This window comes from Lissotriton vulgaris, chromosome 3_1 (genome assembly GCF_964263255.1).
Source record: "Lissotriton vulgaris chromosome 3_1, aLisVul1.2, whole genome shotgun sequence".
NCBI classification, from domain to species: Eukaryota; Metazoa; Chordata; class Amphibia; order Caudata; family Salamandridae; genus Lissotriton; species Lissotriton vulgaris.
The window spans coordinates 916,977,150-916,996,809 of NC_141689.1; the positions used below are offsets into that span (position 1 = coordinate 916,977,150).

General features: G+C 46.4%; 1 protein-coding gene across 3 annotated transcripts in view; it reads right to left on the bottom strand.

Annotated features, from left to right (window-relative positions):
• ABHD17B (abhydrolase domain containing 17B, depalmitoylase) overlaps positions 1–19,660 on the bottom strand; it is a 406,748-nt gene that overhangs the window by 278,843 nt on the left and 108,245 nt on the right. For all 3 annotated transcript variants that reach the window (XM_086961258.1, XM_086961257.1, XM_086961259.1), the window contains exon 3: positions 3,261–3,440. In XM_086961258.1, the coding sequence (XP_086817384.1) occupies positions 3,261–3,440 (180 nt within the window). The remainder of the gene's footprint in view (positions 1–3,260; positions 3,441–19,660) is intronic.

Below are 19,660 nucleotides of genomic sequence, written 5' to 3' on the forward strand. Positions count from 1 at the left end.
GTTTGGGGTCAAGGGCAACAAGTTTTAATGTGTATTTTGTCCTTGGGACAAGTAGGCCTAACCCCCTGCAGCACAAACCCGTTGGCTGCCACTTTGCAGTGCCACATTAAGGGTCAGAGAAGGGCACTGCCTGCAGTTAAGTTAATTTTTTTGTGTATTTGTTAATGCTGTTCAAACTTGTATTCATGGTTCATTAATTTAAAACCTTTATTATTAGGGTGAGCGCTCTAAGTAAATGTAAATTCTGACTGTTGTGTTATGCTATTCTAGTAATGCTGTGTCAGTGTGCTGGTAATTTTCATATTACAGATAGTAGGGCAGCAGATATAACAAGATCCCTGACTGCTGGAAATCTGGGAGTAAGACCCCTGCTTGACAGGTCATTCTTGAGGTACCCAGGCCCGCGGGGTGGATGGAGCTGTTGCAACATATTGCATAGTGTGTGGGGGTGGGGGGTTGGGGGGGGGGGGGGGGGCAGTTATGACATGGGGGGTGTAAGGTGTGTGGGGGCGTTAAGAATTCTCAGGGGATGCCCCCGGCGCGTTTACAAATTCCCTGTCTTTGAATGCCCCGCTGCTGCAGCAAGGCCCTGCCACGCACATTCCTTGCAAGGCCCAACACGCCCCCGTGTCCCCCCCACACATTTTCTGTCCTAGTCGCGGCATGCATTTCTAAGCAGAACAATAGGAGGGGGAGGATGGATTGTATAGCGACAACACATCAAAATACACAAGTTAATTACTTGATGCTCCCTAAAATATGCATGCAATATGCAGAGCCTTGGTTTTGCAATACCAATTGTTGAATCCATTTTACAAATATGCGTAAAAACAAAAAAATTTCATAAAGCCGTGTTATGGATTTCCCAGGCAATGTGTGTATTTGTCCCAGTCTTATTTGTCATTCGGTAGCCCAGGCATGCATAGGGTTTACTGGTGAACTGCTCCCTGCACCAGCACATTGACACGACTACTGGCATTCATTGTTCATCTGGCCCTAAATCAATTACCGCAACATATTTCTTTACCGCGTCAAATTCACCGCACTGGATCCGGTTTACCGCTCCTTAAACTGTCAAATGTTTTACACGTGGTTTTGAGATATTTGTGAAGATTACACAAACACGGGAAAAAGAGTTTAGTTATTAACTCCTATATCTGCGAAACATTTAGAACAAAAATATACACCTTTCGTACCACACGTTTTACTGAAGTACAACAAGATTCTGAGTTTGATGCAAACAGGGCATCTTTCTCACACCCCGGAGCTTCACACACCGACATGCACATAAAATCCTACACAGACACGCACATAAAATCAACCAGGCCGGCTCACACCGGCACAGGAACCCAGTGAGAGACTTGTGCCCACAAAGCTTTCTTTCACAAGGGCACGCACACCGATGTGTACATGTAAGCTAGCCTGGACTCTTTTCTACACACACAATGCACTCGAATTCCATCTAGTTCGCACTACGCGCGGTATAAACACGCACACCCACATACACAAGAGCAACCTGGCCTGGGCATTCACAAGTTCACGTGCGAAGCCCCTTTCACGCTCAGACAATCACCGCCTGATTGTAAAGACCAACACAAGAGGTCCAGTGTACACAGTACCACAGTAAGGTACTCGCCCATACATCAGTCTGGCCTCTTGCGCAGATCGGTCGCACCTGTGCCACACATAGGGCACAAACCTGCGAGTTCACCATGCCTCCATCCAGCCATACAAAAACAAAACATGTAACAGAGCTGCATGAGTGCGCACGTACTTCGGGGCAACACATCTCTCACACACCAGAGTACACCCCGTCTTTCTCTCATACACACACCCTCGGGTAAGCTCCACCACTCCGACACTTTTTCTTAATTGAACTGTTGCGGCTCATCATAACCGTTGACAATCACAATTTCATGCTTCATTTCTTGGCGTTTTAAATAAATGTTTAACAGATGATTGGGGCTTGTGAGGACTGCTGGGAAACACATGGACGTGTAAGTCATACAATAAGGAAACGAGAGCAACGGGCAGAGGAGAGTGTCAAGGCCCCTCAACAGGAGGAACAGTAGTAAGTGGGGTCTGCAAACCAGAGGAGACCCTGGAGGTGCTGATTACCCTGTCATAACAGCCACAGATCTCAGAGAGGACCGCCCGACACCGCACAGGCAGACAGGTAAGGGTCTACTCTGCTCCGTGCATGCCAGCCACAGTGACAGGAAGTGCGAGTTGGGGGGTCTCTGGGTCTGTACTTAAGTAATGGTGCGAGTGTCTTGTCTGCACCGTGCATGCCGGCTACTGGGAAACACATTAAGAGTGCGTTGTGGGTGTCTCTGGGTCTGCATTGAAGTAAAGGTCTGAGTGCCTTCTCTGCACAGTGTATGCCGGCTGCTAGGAAACACAAGAAGAGGACGTTGTGTTAACTGGGAAACGGTTATCGTTCTTGGTTAAAAATGAGAGAAGCCCCCCCCCTATAGAAATGGAAACGGAGGTTTGAGTGGGGAAGGGCTCAAGAACAGGGCAAAGTTAGCTAACATGAACGGTTCGTGGCTAAAAAGGTGAACGCTAACAGGTTCCAAACAGCACTTACTATTGATGTTCAGCCCGCTTTGGGGCTGCTAAAGAAGCCAGGGCACCGGACATAAAATTTGCTTTGTAAGGTTGAAGTTGTGAGTTAGAATTTGTGCCGAAGAAATTAACAGTAATGTTTGTAGATTACTGATGAACTCAGGAAGAGAACAAACAAGCGCTCGGAACAAGCACCTGACTTCCTGCTGGCATAGAAGGTTTCTTATCTTCTTTATGGGACCATCTGGACCCATAAAGAAGATAAGAAACCTTTTATGCCAGCAGGAAGTCAAGGTGCCCCGTCTGAAAAGGACGGGGCTTAGCGAGAAAGAAGAACGTCACTAGGACCTCTTCTCGAATGCCTGGCCACCTTTTAGGAGGCCAGCCAATGGAGAAGAGCGGCGGGGCTTAACCTCGCTAGGGAAACTCTCCCTACATCATTAAATCTCACCAGGTCGACTGCGCATGCCTGCGCAGTCTTTCGCAGGCCGAGACCTAAAAAGTAATTTACCCGTGAAGCTATTTTTTTTTTTTATAGGTGCGTGTTCCAGGACTAGGAGTACCTAAGTATGTTTTTTTTTTTTTTTTAATAAAAAAGCTTATATGCTAATATCAAAGTTATAGGTACAATTCGTTTCAATCCCATTCAGCTTTTAGTTCCAGTACAGTACAGATACCACCAGGGAACTTACTTTGGGAAGGCATCAAAGCAGTAGGTCTTCTTTGTATCTGGGAAGGCAACCCGCATTCCTGAGGTTAAAGGGGAATGAAGTACAACAGCAGCACTCTCATAGCGAGCAGCGAGATCCACAGATGGAACGGTGCCTATACTTTGCCCATATATGATCACATTTTCAGGTCGAATTCCGTACCTAAAAAAATTAAAACAGAAGTATACATCAAAACACAATGCAAACAGGGATTATATTTAAGAAGAACACACTTGATATTTCGTACACCAGAAATAAGGACCACTGCAAGAACATATACACAGAACTTAGTTTATACTTCATGTGAAAATCCCTCCGAAATACCGACCTCAGGCTCTGTTTGTGCAGTCCTCCACATGAAGCAAAGTCTGATGAAGCATAGCCAGTAAAGCAGTAGTTCCAGGCAGCCATCAACCACTTCAGCCAAAGTAATAATAGACTCCAACCTCTCTTCAGTCTTAAGTCAACAAAGCAACTTGAAACTTATTCTACAAAATGAAAAGATGCATTTGCCTTACCTGGGTATTCGCGTAGGATACAGGTATCATTAGCTCGACCGGCATCAATATTATAATAAGCAAAAAGAATACATCAACCTGACAAACTAAATAAACTGCCAAACTACAAATAGAGAAAACTTCAGTTAGACAAGTTCTTAACCTAAACATGTACTATGCTGGATACCTGTGGTCTGAAGGAAATCTTTCAAATTCCTTTGTATTCCACAACAGGTGAACTAGTGAATGGGACCTGGCTTCTTACAATGAACTATATGATCGAAAAAGAAACCTGAAATCAAAACTAGGCCCACTGTTAGTTACTTTCTGTGTGAGGTTTTTGGACTTGTGGGAGCGGTTTCTCAGTACAGTATGAAAAAAGCATTGGAAATGCAATAGGTCTCGCAGCATTAGAGTTAGTGCTTTTAGAATTGTTTATGGTTTTTTTTGTAAATCTTTAGCATTTTTGTTTCCTGTAGCCAATGCTAAAGAATTAAAAAAAAAAAGCCATAAACATTTCTAAAAGCTCTAACTCAAATGCTTCGAGACCTATTGCACTGTGTGAGGGTGAGGGGTTGAGGGTGAGTGAGGGTGAGTGAGGGTGAGTGAGGGTGAGTGAGGGTGAGTGAGGGTGAGTGAGGGTGAGTGAGGGTGAGTGAGGGTGAGTGAGGGTGAGTGAGGGTGAGTGAGGGTGAGTGAGGGTGGGTGAGGGTGGGTGAGGGTGGGTGAGGGTGGGTGAGGGTGGGTGAGGGTGGGTGAGGGTGGGTGAGGGTGGGTGAGGGGTTGAGGGTGAGGGGTTGAGGGTGAGGGGTTGAGGGTGAGTGAGGGTGAGGGTGAGGGTGAGTGAGGGTGAGGGTGAGTGAGGGTGAGTGAGGGTGAGGGTGAGTGAGGGTGAGGGTGAGTGAGGGTGAGTGAGGGTGAGTGAGGGTGAGTGAGGGTGAGGGTGAGTGAGGGTGGGGGTATTCAGATCGTGTGACAAATTGAGTGAAAAAAGGGGAGGGGGGGGGAGCGCTTGAATGGTGCGAAATGATCTGGGACGGCCAGCTCGAGTGACATGCCCAGAGGCACAACAGTGTAATACGGGTGGGCACGTGTTATTTGCTTGAGGCGGGCTGGGGGGGCGCGTGCACTTGAAGGTGCTGGACAGACAGTCAAGGGCTGGATTGTAGCGAACGCCAGCTGTAGGGGCGCAAGCTGGGAAAGGAGGCGGGGGGGTTGGAAGAACACTGCTCAAAGCACTACGGTTGGCAGGAATTGCACAATTACAGGAGGTCACGGCTGGTCACACCTGAAGGATTGAAGGTTTTCTGAATTATTAGGAGCAATCATGCGCGGTAGGGGTAGGGGTGTCTTCGAGTCAATCTGGAGGAAAAAGGAAAGGGTTGTAAGAGAGTGCCGGGGTACTCGGGTGGTTGCAAAGGGTATACCGGTAACAATACTAACTTGCCGAATGCACAAGACGTGGTCGGTGAATCGAGCACTGTCTTAGTACGTTTCCTGTAGTGGCATTTGAGGCGTCCGGGGGTTGGGGGCAGAACCTGCGGGAGGAAGGGACGAATTAGCAGAGGACGGAGAGCAGTGGGCCGTAGTCAAGGACTTACAGGGGCCTGTGACCGGAGCACATACCTGATCGGATTGTGGCTCGGGTACAGAGTGAATCCGGCAGCCGATCGGGTTTGGATGGCTTTCTGAAGGGTGGGCCGTCAGTGATACAGAACCAGGAAATAGCTGATCACAGGGGCTGTGACGTGTATGGAGGGAGCCAATCGTAGCGCGGAAGGGGGCGGGAACAAGGACCTGCCGGGGCAGACTTAAACGGACAGTCGTAAAGGAAAAGGTGAACCATGATGTGACTTTGTACAGTGAAACACATATTGCAAATATATATATCCACAATATCCACAACGGGGGCCATTAGTAAGTGGTGTGAGTATCTAATTGGCACGTTATTAACAAATGACGACTTTCACAGTATAGGCGAGTATAATATATACGCCCGTTTATTTCTTAGTCTTTCATTAAAATTATATAAGGGGTAGTGTTTTGGTGATTATTTATTTATCAGAAACGTAAACTTATAACTGTGAAATGTATTGGCAACACATGTCAAGTAACCTAGGTTCTTAACCTCAGGACCTACAGAGGCAGAGATGGAAGAGAGGGGAGGGGGAGGAGAAATGCGACACGGCGGGAAGGGGAGGGGGCGGAGCGGGTAAAATAACAAACAAGACGGAGGGAAGAGAGGGGAGGGGGGAGGGGGGAGGAGAAATGCGACACGGCGGGAAGGGGAGGGGGCGGAGCGGGTAAACCAAGACGGACGTGCACGCGCTTTTAAGCTCAATGCGCATGCGCATTGAGCTTAAAAGTCACGGGCACTGCAAGGAATCGCCACGATTCCTTGCAAGTTCGGAAAAGAGTGGATAAGTCCCAATACTCTCGCTTGCTCAATGCGCATGCGCATCGACAGGCGAGACCTAATAAACTACTAAGGAAAATCAAATCCTTCAAAATTCATTTCCATATCAGAAAAACTGTACAGTTCTGCATCTTCTAATAATCAAAAGAAATGAATACCTCTAAGGCAACCAACCATCTTAACTCGTTTTTATTTGTTGCTTGCAAACCTATCCCCCTACGTCTATGCCTTTTACACATATGGAGGAAACAACCAGTAACTGAGTTTAGAGTAGAACTCTGGGCAACAGATGGCAACACAATTAAAACCCTTGTTTCATCCATTCACCTTAGTAAAAGGACACTGCATTCTGGTCTGCAAGGCGATTATTGGGACTTCTGCAAGAGGTATAAATGGGCTATAAACTTGAAGTTACAGAAGACTATCTTGTCTAGACATTCACAGCTTGAATTCAACTGTGAATACAGGCTGTACTATACTCCAACTTACACCACCTAATTTGAGATAGTCTACCCTTAAACTAAAATAGGCAATTTTCCGTTGTAGGCGAAGCACTTAATGTGCTGGTTAGTGGAGAACACCAACATAGTGCAAAGCGGTCCCTACAAAAACCATGTGGATACTGCTCTGATTTTGGATTTTGCCCCAGGGAACCAAAAAACAGATATACATTACAGTAGATACAGGGAAACAATTGACTGACGTGGATTAGCACAAGAGCACCAAAAACATTTACACCTTTCTAGGAGGGAAAAAAATAGAAAATAAAAGAACATGCAAAATAAATATTTTGAAATGATCCATAAATTATCCATGCATTTTTGAGTTGTGAAACCTCCTCCTGGCTTTGTAGAAGGACAGAAAGGCAGAGGAAAGGTGAAGAAAACAAGAGAAATTGTGGAAATAAAGCTTGAGCAGTATACCTGTGTATCAAAATTTCCATCCAGATTTTCTTTTGCAAGGGAAAGACAGCAAACACACACTCCTCTACAAGACAAATTATATTTTGTATACTAGCCACACGAATATTGTCAAGATGAAACTCAACCTTTCATCATCTGGTTGTTCATCATCGTTCATCATATGTTGAGTGCCACGAATTTGGGTATGGCAAATACACAAGATGATGTACGGAATGTTGCACAATGGCAAAACATTCACCCCCAGTCACAGATCTAGGTTTAATCCATTGTTATTTTGCTCACCAAGCCACCCCAGTTCAGACATGGCCATATGCAAATCAGTCTTGACCCTGTACCTCATGGGAACAGTCCAGCCCGAACTGCCAAGCCATGTCTTCCCTGGACCGGAATCAAGCATCCTATGACCGGTTTCTGGCTATCAGCCGGGCTAGCTTAACTCCAGTGGCGTAGTGAGCACGGGACCCACGTCTGGGCATACCCTTCCCACATAGGGTGAACAGCAAAATACACAAGATGATGGACAGAATGTTGCACAATGGCAAAACATTCAACCCCAGTCACTGATCTGGGTTTAATCCATTGTTATTTTTCTCACCAAGCCACCCCAGTTCAGACATGGCCATATGCAAATCAGTCTTGACCCTGTGCCTCATGGGAACAGTCCAGCCCGAACTGCCAAGCAAGGTCTTCCCTGTACTGGAATCTAGCATCCTAGGACTTATTTCTGGCTATGAGCCGTCTTCAGCCAGGATAGCTTAACTCCAGTGGCGTAGTGAGCACGGGACCCACGTCTGGGCATATCCTTCCCACATAGGGTGAACGGTATGAACATCGTTCATTAAACACCAAAGATTTAAAGCAGCTTTGTTGCATCTGCAAAAGAGGTTTGGGAAGCATGCTGCTTCTCGGGGTCTGAAAGCTATTGGCTTGAACCAGAGAGGCCTGTTGTAATTTAGGTACATTCTAGCATTGCCTATGCTGGCAACCCTGTTAAAACCTCAAAGGTTTTAAATTGCTGGAGAAATGCAGGAGAAAGTACGGATTTCCGGAGTCTGCTCCATCTTGTAATTAGTCGACGGACTGGGAGGCAAGATCCTGGCTTAGGCTAGGTGCCCAACAGTATGTCAGACAGGGCCTTCAAAAGGAGACGTTCCCAAATTCTTTGACCTGGGTTAAGGACCTGTGAGAACTGTAACACTGACCTCTGGGGAGGTTAGGCTAAGGTCTAACAATGCAGCTGCTCTCCAAATCACTGCAGAGTTAAAAACGTAGAATCAAATGGATAACAAGCATTTGCAATTAAAAGACAATGCCTTTTATTTACGTTCTAAAAACGAAAACAAAAATAAAGGCATTGTTATTTCCATTGTTAATAGCTCAAACTCGCCTAAATGCGAGACCCATTGCAAATGCTTGTTCATTTGGGCTTTAGGTCTTAATTTAGAAATAAAATGTAATAAAACCCAATTTTTTAATATTATTTCAATTCATTGTCCTCATGTTTTAATTTCGAAATTGAAACCTAGATTTGTCAATTGATGCAGTCTGCGATATTGAACACTTAATTTTGCTTCCTCATGCCCGTTTTAGGGGTTTTACAAAGGTGGTGGTGGGTGGTTGGAAAGAAAACATGAGTTTGAGAAACAGCACAGTAACATAAGGAACGGGAGGAAAAGCACATGAGGGTGACAGACAGCGAGGGGACAGGAGAAAAGTATATGATAAATAGATCACAGGGGTTACCGAGGGAGCGAATGAGAAAGCTGAGAAGTTCCCTAAAAGCAGTCCCTGTGCTTTACCGCACTTCGACCGCTGGTTACATAGCAAAGAAGCAGACAGGTTGTTACGCTATGCATGGTACAACCTGACACGGAAAAATCAGTTCACAAGTACATAGGCTGTGAGGGGGCAGACTTAAGGTTCATTTTATTTTGGTGGCATAGTTAAAATATGTATCCACTGTTTTCTGGAGGTATTCTTGAGTTTGTTTTTGGGGGAGAGAGAAAGAAACTTAAACGAGCATTGGCATAGCCAATACGCCTCACTTTTGGGACCTTATAAGTGTTTAGACATGCAACAGTTGATGTTGTTGCACCAAGGATATTGTGCTGCATAACCAAATACTTATAAGGTCCCAAAAGCGAGACCTATTGGCTATGCCAATGCTTGTTAATGAGTGCAGTCACGTTTTCACCTTCTTGGGAGTTTGTTTCCTCGAGAAGAAAAAAAAACAATTAATGAAACAAACCAAAAATACAGAGGGATGGCAGGCCTTCAAGACAATACCTATCTCCATTTAAATCCAGGGCGAAACGAGAGGTGAAGGAAAACACACATGCTGGGCCAGCACACAGGGAAAGCGCTACGTTTGACCACAAATATCACCCATTTATATAAAAATACTCCCGATTTTAATGTATTCAAAGATAACTAAATGCAGTACTTTCATTGTTCTTTCTCTGATATATTTTTTTTATGTAATGATTTTTGATTATTCGTGCATGATTTTAATAAATAAATAAGAGCTTCCATATTGCTCAAATTGTTGCTCATTTGGGGATTTTCTTTCTATGACAGCTTGGGGCAACAGACACAAAGCCTAACCATTACCAAACACTTCCTCTAAAAAAAGTCCGACCGGTTTCTTGTTCTTACATTGATGCACTCTTCTCTCTATCATGTCCTTTCCTTTACAGCCGCCTCCTTTCAATAAATACTTGTAACAGTATTGAGCCTAGAACTCGAGCCCGAGAATTCCACTCCCAGGACAGACAGGGCCACGGCTGACCTCCTGGCGCCCCTGGGGTTGCGCAGGAGGCTCATGGGTGGGGTTGGGGCGAGTCAGCGCACTCGGTACCAGGGATCTATGTCCATTAAGTGGTGCACTTTGCTTTATTAACAGGGTCTGCCAGTAAAGCAAAGACATCTGTTCTGTATGCACAGTCCCCTTCAAACATAAGGAACACACATCACAGTCCTCACGCTGTAAGATGGAGCCGCTCCTCTGAGGTGTTGAGAATATGTCCCTGGAGGGCCTGGACATGTTGCACTCACTCCAGTATCACTCAACCGACGTCTCCATTTTGTTGTCGGAAACCCAGCATGTTTGTTCTTACCAAGATGGCATATTGTCTGGGAAGGAATGGGGCGGTAGGAGACTGTGTAAAGAGGAGAGTGACAGGGTGATGGAGAGCGGCTTTATGGAAAGAAAAGCATCAGTTTAGAGAGGGCCAGATTCGAGTGAACTGAGAGACCGGCATGGTGAGTGGGGAAGGAGAAGTGAGTCACGAAGTAAAAAAAAAAAACTGAGTAAAGGGAAGTCGGGCTGAGAAAGGGGGTGAGGATGGAACAGTGAAAGGCGGAGAGGTGTCAACAGTGAAATGGAAGACAGACTAGGAGTGAAAGAGGAAGAAGCAATGAGAGGGGAGAATGAGGGGTAGATGGTGAAAAGTGAAAAAGAGGGAGCGTGAAAGTGAGGAGAGAGAAACCATAGTAGAAGGGGACTAGGAAGAAACAATGACATGTTGAAAAAGAGTGACAAAAATGTAGACAAATGAGAGCATCAAGTGTAGAGGGCGAGAGAGGATCAGCAGTGAATGAACGAGGAAGGAGGGAGAGGGTGGATGGAAGAAAACTAGGGAACAAACTAAGAGAAAATCAGCAGCAAAAGGAAGAAAGATGGGAATGAAACAATGTTAAAGGGAGAGATAGGGAACTGTGAAAAGAAGGTGAGAGAGCAATTGAGTAGAGAGAAGTGATATGAGACGGGCATGGTGAGCGAGAAGAGAGTCACTAAGTCAATGAAAAGACGGAGTGAAAGGAGATGAGGACGACACCGGAGAAAGGCGGAGAGGTGTGCCAACATTGAAAGAGTAGAGAGAAGCAGTAAAAGGGGATAGATGAAGGGAAGATGGTGAAAGGTGAGCAATGGGGGAATCAGGAAAGTAATGAAGAGGGACAACACTAGAAGGGGTAGGTCTAGGAATCAACAATAACAAGCATTTTCAATGCAATGGTTTCGCCTTTGGAAATTGTTGTCATTAACAATGCTATTGGCATTGTTAATGACAACATTTTTATTTATGTGTTGGTTTTGAAAACAGATAAATAAATGGCATTGTCACTTACATTGTTATTAGCTTAATCTCTGGAGTCTCTAGAACTCCATAGCACTCCCTAGCACTGTGCACTTCCTAGCTTCCCTAGTCCCTCCGCACCTCTTAGCATTGTGCACTCCCTAGCTTCCCTAGTCACTCCGCACCTCTTAGCATTGTGCACTCCCTAGCTTCCCTAGTCCCTCCGCGCCTCTTAGCATTGTGCACTCCCTAGCACTCTCTAGTCATTTCCTAGCACTCCTTAGTCACTCCCTAGTCACTCTGCACTCCCTAGTCACTCTGCACTCCCTAGTCACTCTGCACTCCCTAGTCACACATGCACACTTAGAGCCACACCCCCCCAAAGCCACACACTCCTCCCAGAGCTACACACACCTCCCCCCAGAGCCACACACACACCACCCCAGAGCCACACACACACCACCCCAGAGCCACACACACACCACCCCAGAGCCACACACACATACACACTTTGAGCTACACATATATAGCCAGAGCCACACACATACACACTGATTACAAACACACCCAGAGCCACACCCAGATGCACACACAGAGCTACACATACATACCCAGAGTCACACACATATAGAGTTATACATACACCCAGAGATACACACACATATACACACACATACAGAGCCACACACACATACACACCTAGAGCCACATACACACACCCAGAGCCACACAAAGACATACACACACAGAGCCACACACACACACACACACATCCTGAGCCACACACACTCAGATCCACACACACAGAGCTCCACACACACACACCTAGAGACACACATACACCTAGAGCTACACGCTGCTTGCAAGCTGTCTAGGCTCGACCTAAAAATCAGAGTGGAGAAAATAAGAGTGGCAAAGTGTTTCGTTTCTAATAGATAGATTACTGTTGTGTGGCAAAGTTCGTAAACAAACTGGGGAATTTTCATCTGGGATTTGTATACACTAGGGTACTGCAATCTACAAGTCAATATGCTAAGCGTAATTACTGGCAAATGTAAAACATTGGCTTTATCAGTCATGTGACAGTACCAAAACTTATCCTAGTAGAAACCACCTTTCACAGAATGCAGAGTTAAAATGATTCATTTTGTACAAAACTGGTAGCGACAGAAGTACGATGTTGAGATTCAGCACCGTGTTGGTTGCAGCTACTGGGCACATGCATTAGTCGTAAAGCTAACATTAATTTAGAGGCTTTATACCTGCCAACAATTATGCCGACATCGCCGCAAAAAGCCGCAAAACAATGTCACTGAAGCCAAGCATGCATGCTTAGATAGCTGCAGTACCTTTTTTAGTACAGTAAATTGATCAAACATCCTGGCCATTTACAATTAAGAGTGGAAGTACGGATAGATAGATATTTTTTTTTTTTTTTTAAACAACGAGATAGAAACAATTACTTTCATATGTAAACCTAAGGAGGCATGCAAGACTTCTTCCCCGTGACCTACGGTTATACTAACGCCCTGTATATACAGTCTAAGAAAGGCTACGAAATCAGAGAAGCTGTCTGAAGAAGAGAACATTTTTTAAAGAAGCAATAACGCTAAGGATAGAAACATGGGTAAAGCAGAAACCTGATAAATGTTGACTCCATGGCAGGCATGTGGTATTGAAAATCGGTAGGGCAAAGTGTAAAATAATTTGACATGGCAAACATTATCTGCCCTAAATTTAACATACGTAATAAAATGTAACTCATTAAATACCTGAAGGAAAAACTAGACTAGTGTAAAAAAAATATTTAGATAACAGAAAGCAAGGTTCCAAGTGAACAATCAGTAAATGGGTGAACCTATGTGGCACAAATTATAAATAAAATTGTTTCTGTATTAATGTTGGTTATGTGCAAATGCTTTACACGCTGCTTCTGAGATAAGCCCGACTGCTAGTGCCCAGCAACCAAGGGGGTGAGCAGGGGTTATTTTAGAGGTATAACTCCCTTATCCTGACGAGGAAGAAGGTACCTACCTTTGCCAACTAGAGACCCCCATTTCTAACAGTGATAGTACCAATATAATGTATAATGATACTAAACAAACACTTTCAAAGAAAGAACCAAATGACAACACCATAGCTGCCAGGGTTTCAGATTGCTAAGAGTGACATTTTCATAACTTCAGTGTTAATATCGGTGACATTTCAAAGACTATGAGTTATACTTTCGGCTGAGCAAAATCAAGCGATACAGACGAGGGAAACATGTCAATATTAGCAATTACACCCATTTGAGCAATGAGAAACTCTAAGAGTCGCCGTATCATAGGCCACAGGGTGTATTATTTCAAAAGGAAATATGCCCATCAAAAGAAATCAATAGCTGACTGAGCAGTTTTCCCTGGTCCAGCGTGCTGCACACTACCTGCCGAACCCTGCTTGCAGCAGTCACCATCACATCAGCTGCAGCCTGTCACTACAGGCTGTGCTGACTTGGTGACACTCGGCACGCTGAGAAGTTGAAAGGCACCACAGTGGCTCTAACAGTCACCCGACCCTGAAAGTCTTAGTGGAAGGGACTGCTAACACAGTTTAATAGTGTCAGTAAACAGAGTTCCCAGCTATAACAGGGCAGGCGGCAGCTTAAACGGTGATTAAGACTGTCGCCGTACATGCCGGCAGAGCAAATTTTTATTAGCAGGATGGGTAACACCGCACCGTCATGTTAGGAAGCGAACGCCGCGCTTTACAGTGAAAATGTAATAAAACTTTAAACACAAGTAACCGGTGTAGTCCATCAGAATATACAGAGGCGCTGGTGACCACGGCAGATGTGTGAAAGACAACATCCACAAACATGAAGGCCATGTGGGGGCTGGGGGCCCGACACATTATATAGAATAATATCAAACATATAAAGTGATCACTGCTGACGGGGTCTGCTCTAACGCCTTCTTTACCTCGGTTTACAAGCCTTAAATGCAGGATTAGCAATTTAGACCTAAGAGATTACCTCACAGTGGTGAGCCCGAGCCGATGGCAATTGGCGGGCCGTGGCCGCAACGATTCGTGCACTTCCGCAGCAATACCAGGCAGCATTCTGGCTCAGCTGTACATGCTGCCTCTAGGCTGTTGAGGTACCGGTCGGGTCCGGGCGCGGAACCACATTACTGCAGTGCGAGCACAGAAGCTCTGTGCAGCTGCCATGATTGTGTAGTATAAAAGAACTCACTGGAAATTCAAATCAGCCACCTGCGATGGTGGGCTCTAATCTCATCACCATTTACGCGGCAGCGAAAATGAACAGATTCCAATTCCGCCGATGAGGACTCGTGCTGCAGGCGGCAGATTCTCATTGGGCACTAATTCCTGACGCAATTCCGCACTGTCAACCACTTCCGGGTCGCTGCGGGCAGCGCAGCGGCCCTTCTCCTTAGGCAGGCAGGGACGGCCCTGGCATTGGCTGGACTGTTAGAGGCTGGGACGGGGACAGGAGGGGGGAGAGGGAAGCCTTAAATTACGGACCGTTGCCGACCATCAGGGTGACATGGGCATAATGCAATGCAACTGTGGGAGGCAGGGGACAGATTCACTGACTTTCAGTATCCTTGCTAGAGTGGCAACAAATACGAGTAACTTAGACCACGGCGAGCGAATAGGCGCACGCGCACCACGGCACTGTAGGCCCGTAGCGGCCGCCTCAAAAATGGTGCCGCCTGGGGCGGACCGCCCCCCCCCTAGCTACGCGGCTGGGCCGAAGACTCACCCTCGCAGGCACGGCCCCCGTCGCAGCTCCCACTGGCCTCCGCTGACGTCGAGGGTTCCCCCGGAGTCAGCCACTCACAGCGCGGCTCCCGGGGCAGATCCTGATGACGCGGCGAGGCTCCAACCAATGGCGGCGCAGCTCACGGGGACAGGCCCACTGCAGCGGCCAATCAGAGCGCGCCTCTGCCGACGAGCCTCCGAAAAGCCACCAATGCGGTCGCAGCCCCTTCGTGCCTCGGCCAAGGTGCCGAGCAGCTGCCGGTTGACCCCCGGGCGGATGAAAAAAAATGGCGGCAGCACCTACGAGGACACGGGGGGGGGGGGGGGCGGGAGAGGAACGGACGGCGGGAGGGGGCGGGAGAGGACACAGGGGGCGTGAGGCACGAAAATTGGCACAAGTGGGCGTGGGCAGCCGCGGATTAAATAAAAATTTAAAAAAATGGCGGCAGCACCTACGAGGACACGGGGGGGGCGGGAGAGGAACGGACGGCGGGAGGGGGCGGGAGAGGACACAGGGGGCGGGAGGGGGGCGGGAGAGAACACGAACGGCGGGAGGGAGGCGGGAAACGTGCCGGGGAAAAACACTCACGATGCCCAGGACAGCAGCAAGCACGGCCCGGCCGGAGGAGACTCGGGGGCGTTCCCGGCGTCGCGTGACGTCGGCAAAAGCCAAAGAATCTCGGGAACGCCCCCGTGTCTGGTCCGGCATTGATGGACAGGCCCCTCGTCCAATGGCTAGGCTCCATTTATGGAGCTAGCCAATGGGACGGGGGGGCGTGTTCCATAGTGCTTACTGTACTCAATAGATTTCTCTGGAGGAGGAGCCTAACGGCTCCGTCCCCCAGCGAAACCTAAAAAGATAGAAACGTGTGGCAGAAAAAAAAAACATGCGAGTGTGCGACGGCAAAAGTAAAAGTAGGCTGGCGAGTGTTGTGCGATGTGCGCGCACCATGAGGAAAGCCAGATGGCGCCTCTGCTTCTCATAGTGCGCACAACCGCACGCTCTATGCCACCCCAAAAGCTGTGGTCGGACATTTGTAAGCCCACTCACTAAAAGTCTTGCAGCACATGCTCTGGCTCAGGCGAGACCTAAAAAACCCTGGCTACCACCGGGATGTTCCTAGGAACGGGTTGTGAATATGGGAAAGGAGGAGTGACGAGCACTCTGATACCAGGTCTGGAGTTGGCTTGCCCTTTTAAGTGTTTTTGCCTGCACTCAGGAGAGGGGACAACATTGCATTTAGTAACAGAAGACAACCGTTTGGACGGGATCTGTGGTAGCGAGGGGCCGAGAGATAATTGGGGTTGTGTGAAAGGACACAGAGACCTGATACATAGGAGAGAGGGACTGCAAAAAGAAAGGGAAACAAGTAAAACAAACATGGCTTGGATGCGCCCCCATATTTGAACACATGCTCGAAGATTTAGATGCATATTTTTAGGTTTTGCCTGCGTAGGCTGCGCAGTCTCGCTGGCGAGATCTTATGATCTTGAGGAGCTTTCGCTAGCGGGCTTTAAGCCCCGCCCCTCTTTCCCATTGGCCGGCGTCACAGTTTATACTAAACAGTGGCCAGCCATTGGGAAACAGGGTTAGTGGGACGTACACTTTTCTCTTTTTCTGCCGTCCCACTTGGACGAAATTCCCTGACTTCCTGCTGTCTTCAAAAGGTTTGTTATCTTTATGGGGCTAAACACATGGCGCCATAAAGATAATAAAAACCTTTTACGCCAGAAGGAAAGCAACCCGAGGCCGTCCAAGTGGGACGGCAGACAAAGAGAAAACGATATGTCATGGCGAGAGCTTGTGTTTCTTGTGACCAAATCTCTTTGTAATTAAAATCCCTTGTGGAAAGTAATTTTCACACCAGACTCCGTTCCCATGTATTGCAGCGCTGATTGTGACAAAGTGCACCCGTAAGCTTTTACCTCCCCGGGAGGTTTTATTGTAATTGGGTACCAATACGGAGTGGAGTCTCAAAGGTGAGCGTGACATTAAATCTGCACAAACGTGAAGGTTTCGTCCCGAGCCATCAGTCATTGAACCCAGGACAAAATGCTATGGAGACTGATAAATTGAGACGGTTACATTGGCTTGTGTGGAATATTTTTATTCTGGAAGAAGTTACAAACAATAGTGTTCAATATTGAAATTGGGGACATGAGTGGTTTTCAGAGCCGGAGAAGACGGACAATGCAACCCCTCCCATACATTTTGACCACGCCCGCCAGGCGCGTGAGGACAGCAACAACGCTCTGTCCACTTTGGGATGATGGATTGCGACACGGTCACGACAGTCAGCTACCGAACGGAGTATGGACTCTAACGTTTATATCAGCCGCAGATTTTGCAACATTTACTGTGAAATCGCTTTTCCCACAGTTGGAAGGGGTTCACTGCACATCACAACCTAATGCACAACACAAGCATTGACCCTGAATAACCTTTTTTTGTTTACGGTGGGTTTCGGAAGAACTCTGGCTTTTGGGAAATGTTTGGTGTATGAAGGGACTGCCTGTCATTTGGATGCCCGTGGTTTCACTTCAGTGCCAGGTCGGCGTCACTTAACCCTCCAGGTACCCTTGCGCAAGCGGCGTGAAGAGGGGGCATACCGTGCATGCAGTCTACCTCTTGTAGAAAATGTTAGTGAATTCTTCTGACACATTGGCAGTGTCCGCAATGCCTGCTAAGCGACCCCTGGTCAAGCGTGTGGATAAAGCTAGAGCCTGTTTTTATAAACTCATATCCAAAGTACGTCAGATTTAAACTTTTTTTCTTAAAGGGGACCGGTCTCGAATTGTTCATCGTGTGCTTGCTCCACCTAATGTAATTTGAATAGACTGTGGGCGCTAGGGCTCGAGAGCCGGCGAAAGCCGATCAACTAAAAATGCTTTTTGCATTCAAGAGATTTTTTTTGTGACCAAAGCTTATATCTCCCTGTTCATGCATTCTAGGCGCCCTGTTGTCCTCACTTGTCATTAAGTTCAGATGCATAAAAGTCAAACCATGAAGTAGCATCAGAACTGCTGCCGTTTTGGGCCAAGGTTCTAGCCTTCTAATTCAGGGTGACCTAGTGATTCGGTACAATTATATTGCGCACTGAGGCACCCATTTGGTCGATAGGCGCAGGGCTTTAAGTGGGATGAAAGAACTGGGGGGAGGGGGGGTCTCTCAAAGGGCCGTGGCCGATGTCATTAAGGACGTGGCTTAAAAACTGGTTTGCTAGAAAACAATTCTGCGTTTAGTATAGTGTGCCGTCCGACTGGTAAATTTTCTGTCATTGTCAGATTCTTAACTTTCTCTTGCTATTCAATTATGCGTATCAAAAACAATGGGAACTTTATTTTTCTGTAACACTCCCTGCCACAGTCCTGTGTTTGGCAGCACTGTAATTTGGTACACATTTAATATGCACACAAATTACTATGCGCACATATTTAGATGAAAAAGCATAATACGAAATTTTAAATGTACCACCAGAGAGATATATACACACACACACACACACACACACACACACACACACACACAAACTCACAAAGGTAGAGACACGCATAAATACTCATTACCCCACAAACTCAATCCAGATTAAGCACACGCATAATGCATACAAGCACAGGCACACGTACCGGCATACACTCCCACAAACACATTCATGATAGATACACAAACACAGGCACACACACACATTCAGTGTTTTTGCATTTCCCTAAAAACATAATAGGTGAGAGAAGTAAGCAATGAGAACTACATTTGATTGACAGAGTTGCAAGAAGATAGCCAATAAAAGAACACTGGCTTCTTTCTGACCTCTGCTTATGCAGCCAACTCAAATCCAGGGTCAATACAAGAATGTGCGAGCGGAAAGAAGGTTTTTTCAATCCATAAATTTATCTTGTGGCCAGATACAATTGAGTGGCATCTGTAATATAATGCCGAATTATTTTGTACTTGATGTACTAATAATGCATAGACAACGCAATGATTTCATTCCGCCCCAGTTATAGGGAAAAGCCTGTTTTAAGACAACAGGTCTGCAACATACTGCGTGTGTGTGAGAGACTGTGTGACACACACACAATACTCACTCGACACACACACACACACACACTCTACTCACTCGACACACACACTCTACTCACTCGACACACACACTCTACTCACTCGACACACACACTCTACTCACTCGACACACACACTCTACTCACTCGACACACACTCTACTCACTCGACACACACACTCTACTCACTCGACACACACACTCTACTCACTCGACACACACACTCTACTCACTTGACACACACACTCTACTCACTCGACACACACACTCTACTCACTCGACACACACACTCTACTCACTCGACACACACTCCACTCACTCGACACACACTCCACTCACTCGACACACACTCCACTCACTCCCCTACTACACACTACTACTACTCTACTACACAACTATACACTCTCTACTACTCTACTACACACTTTACCTCTCTATACCTGCACAGACATATATACATACATGAATATATATATACATACACACACATATACATACACATACATATTATATATATATATATATATATATATATATACACACACACACATCTGCATATCTATATAAATACATGCATACATATAATGTACATGAAAATTTGAAAAACACTAATAAAAGCAAAGCTAAAATCCACCCAATTACAAAC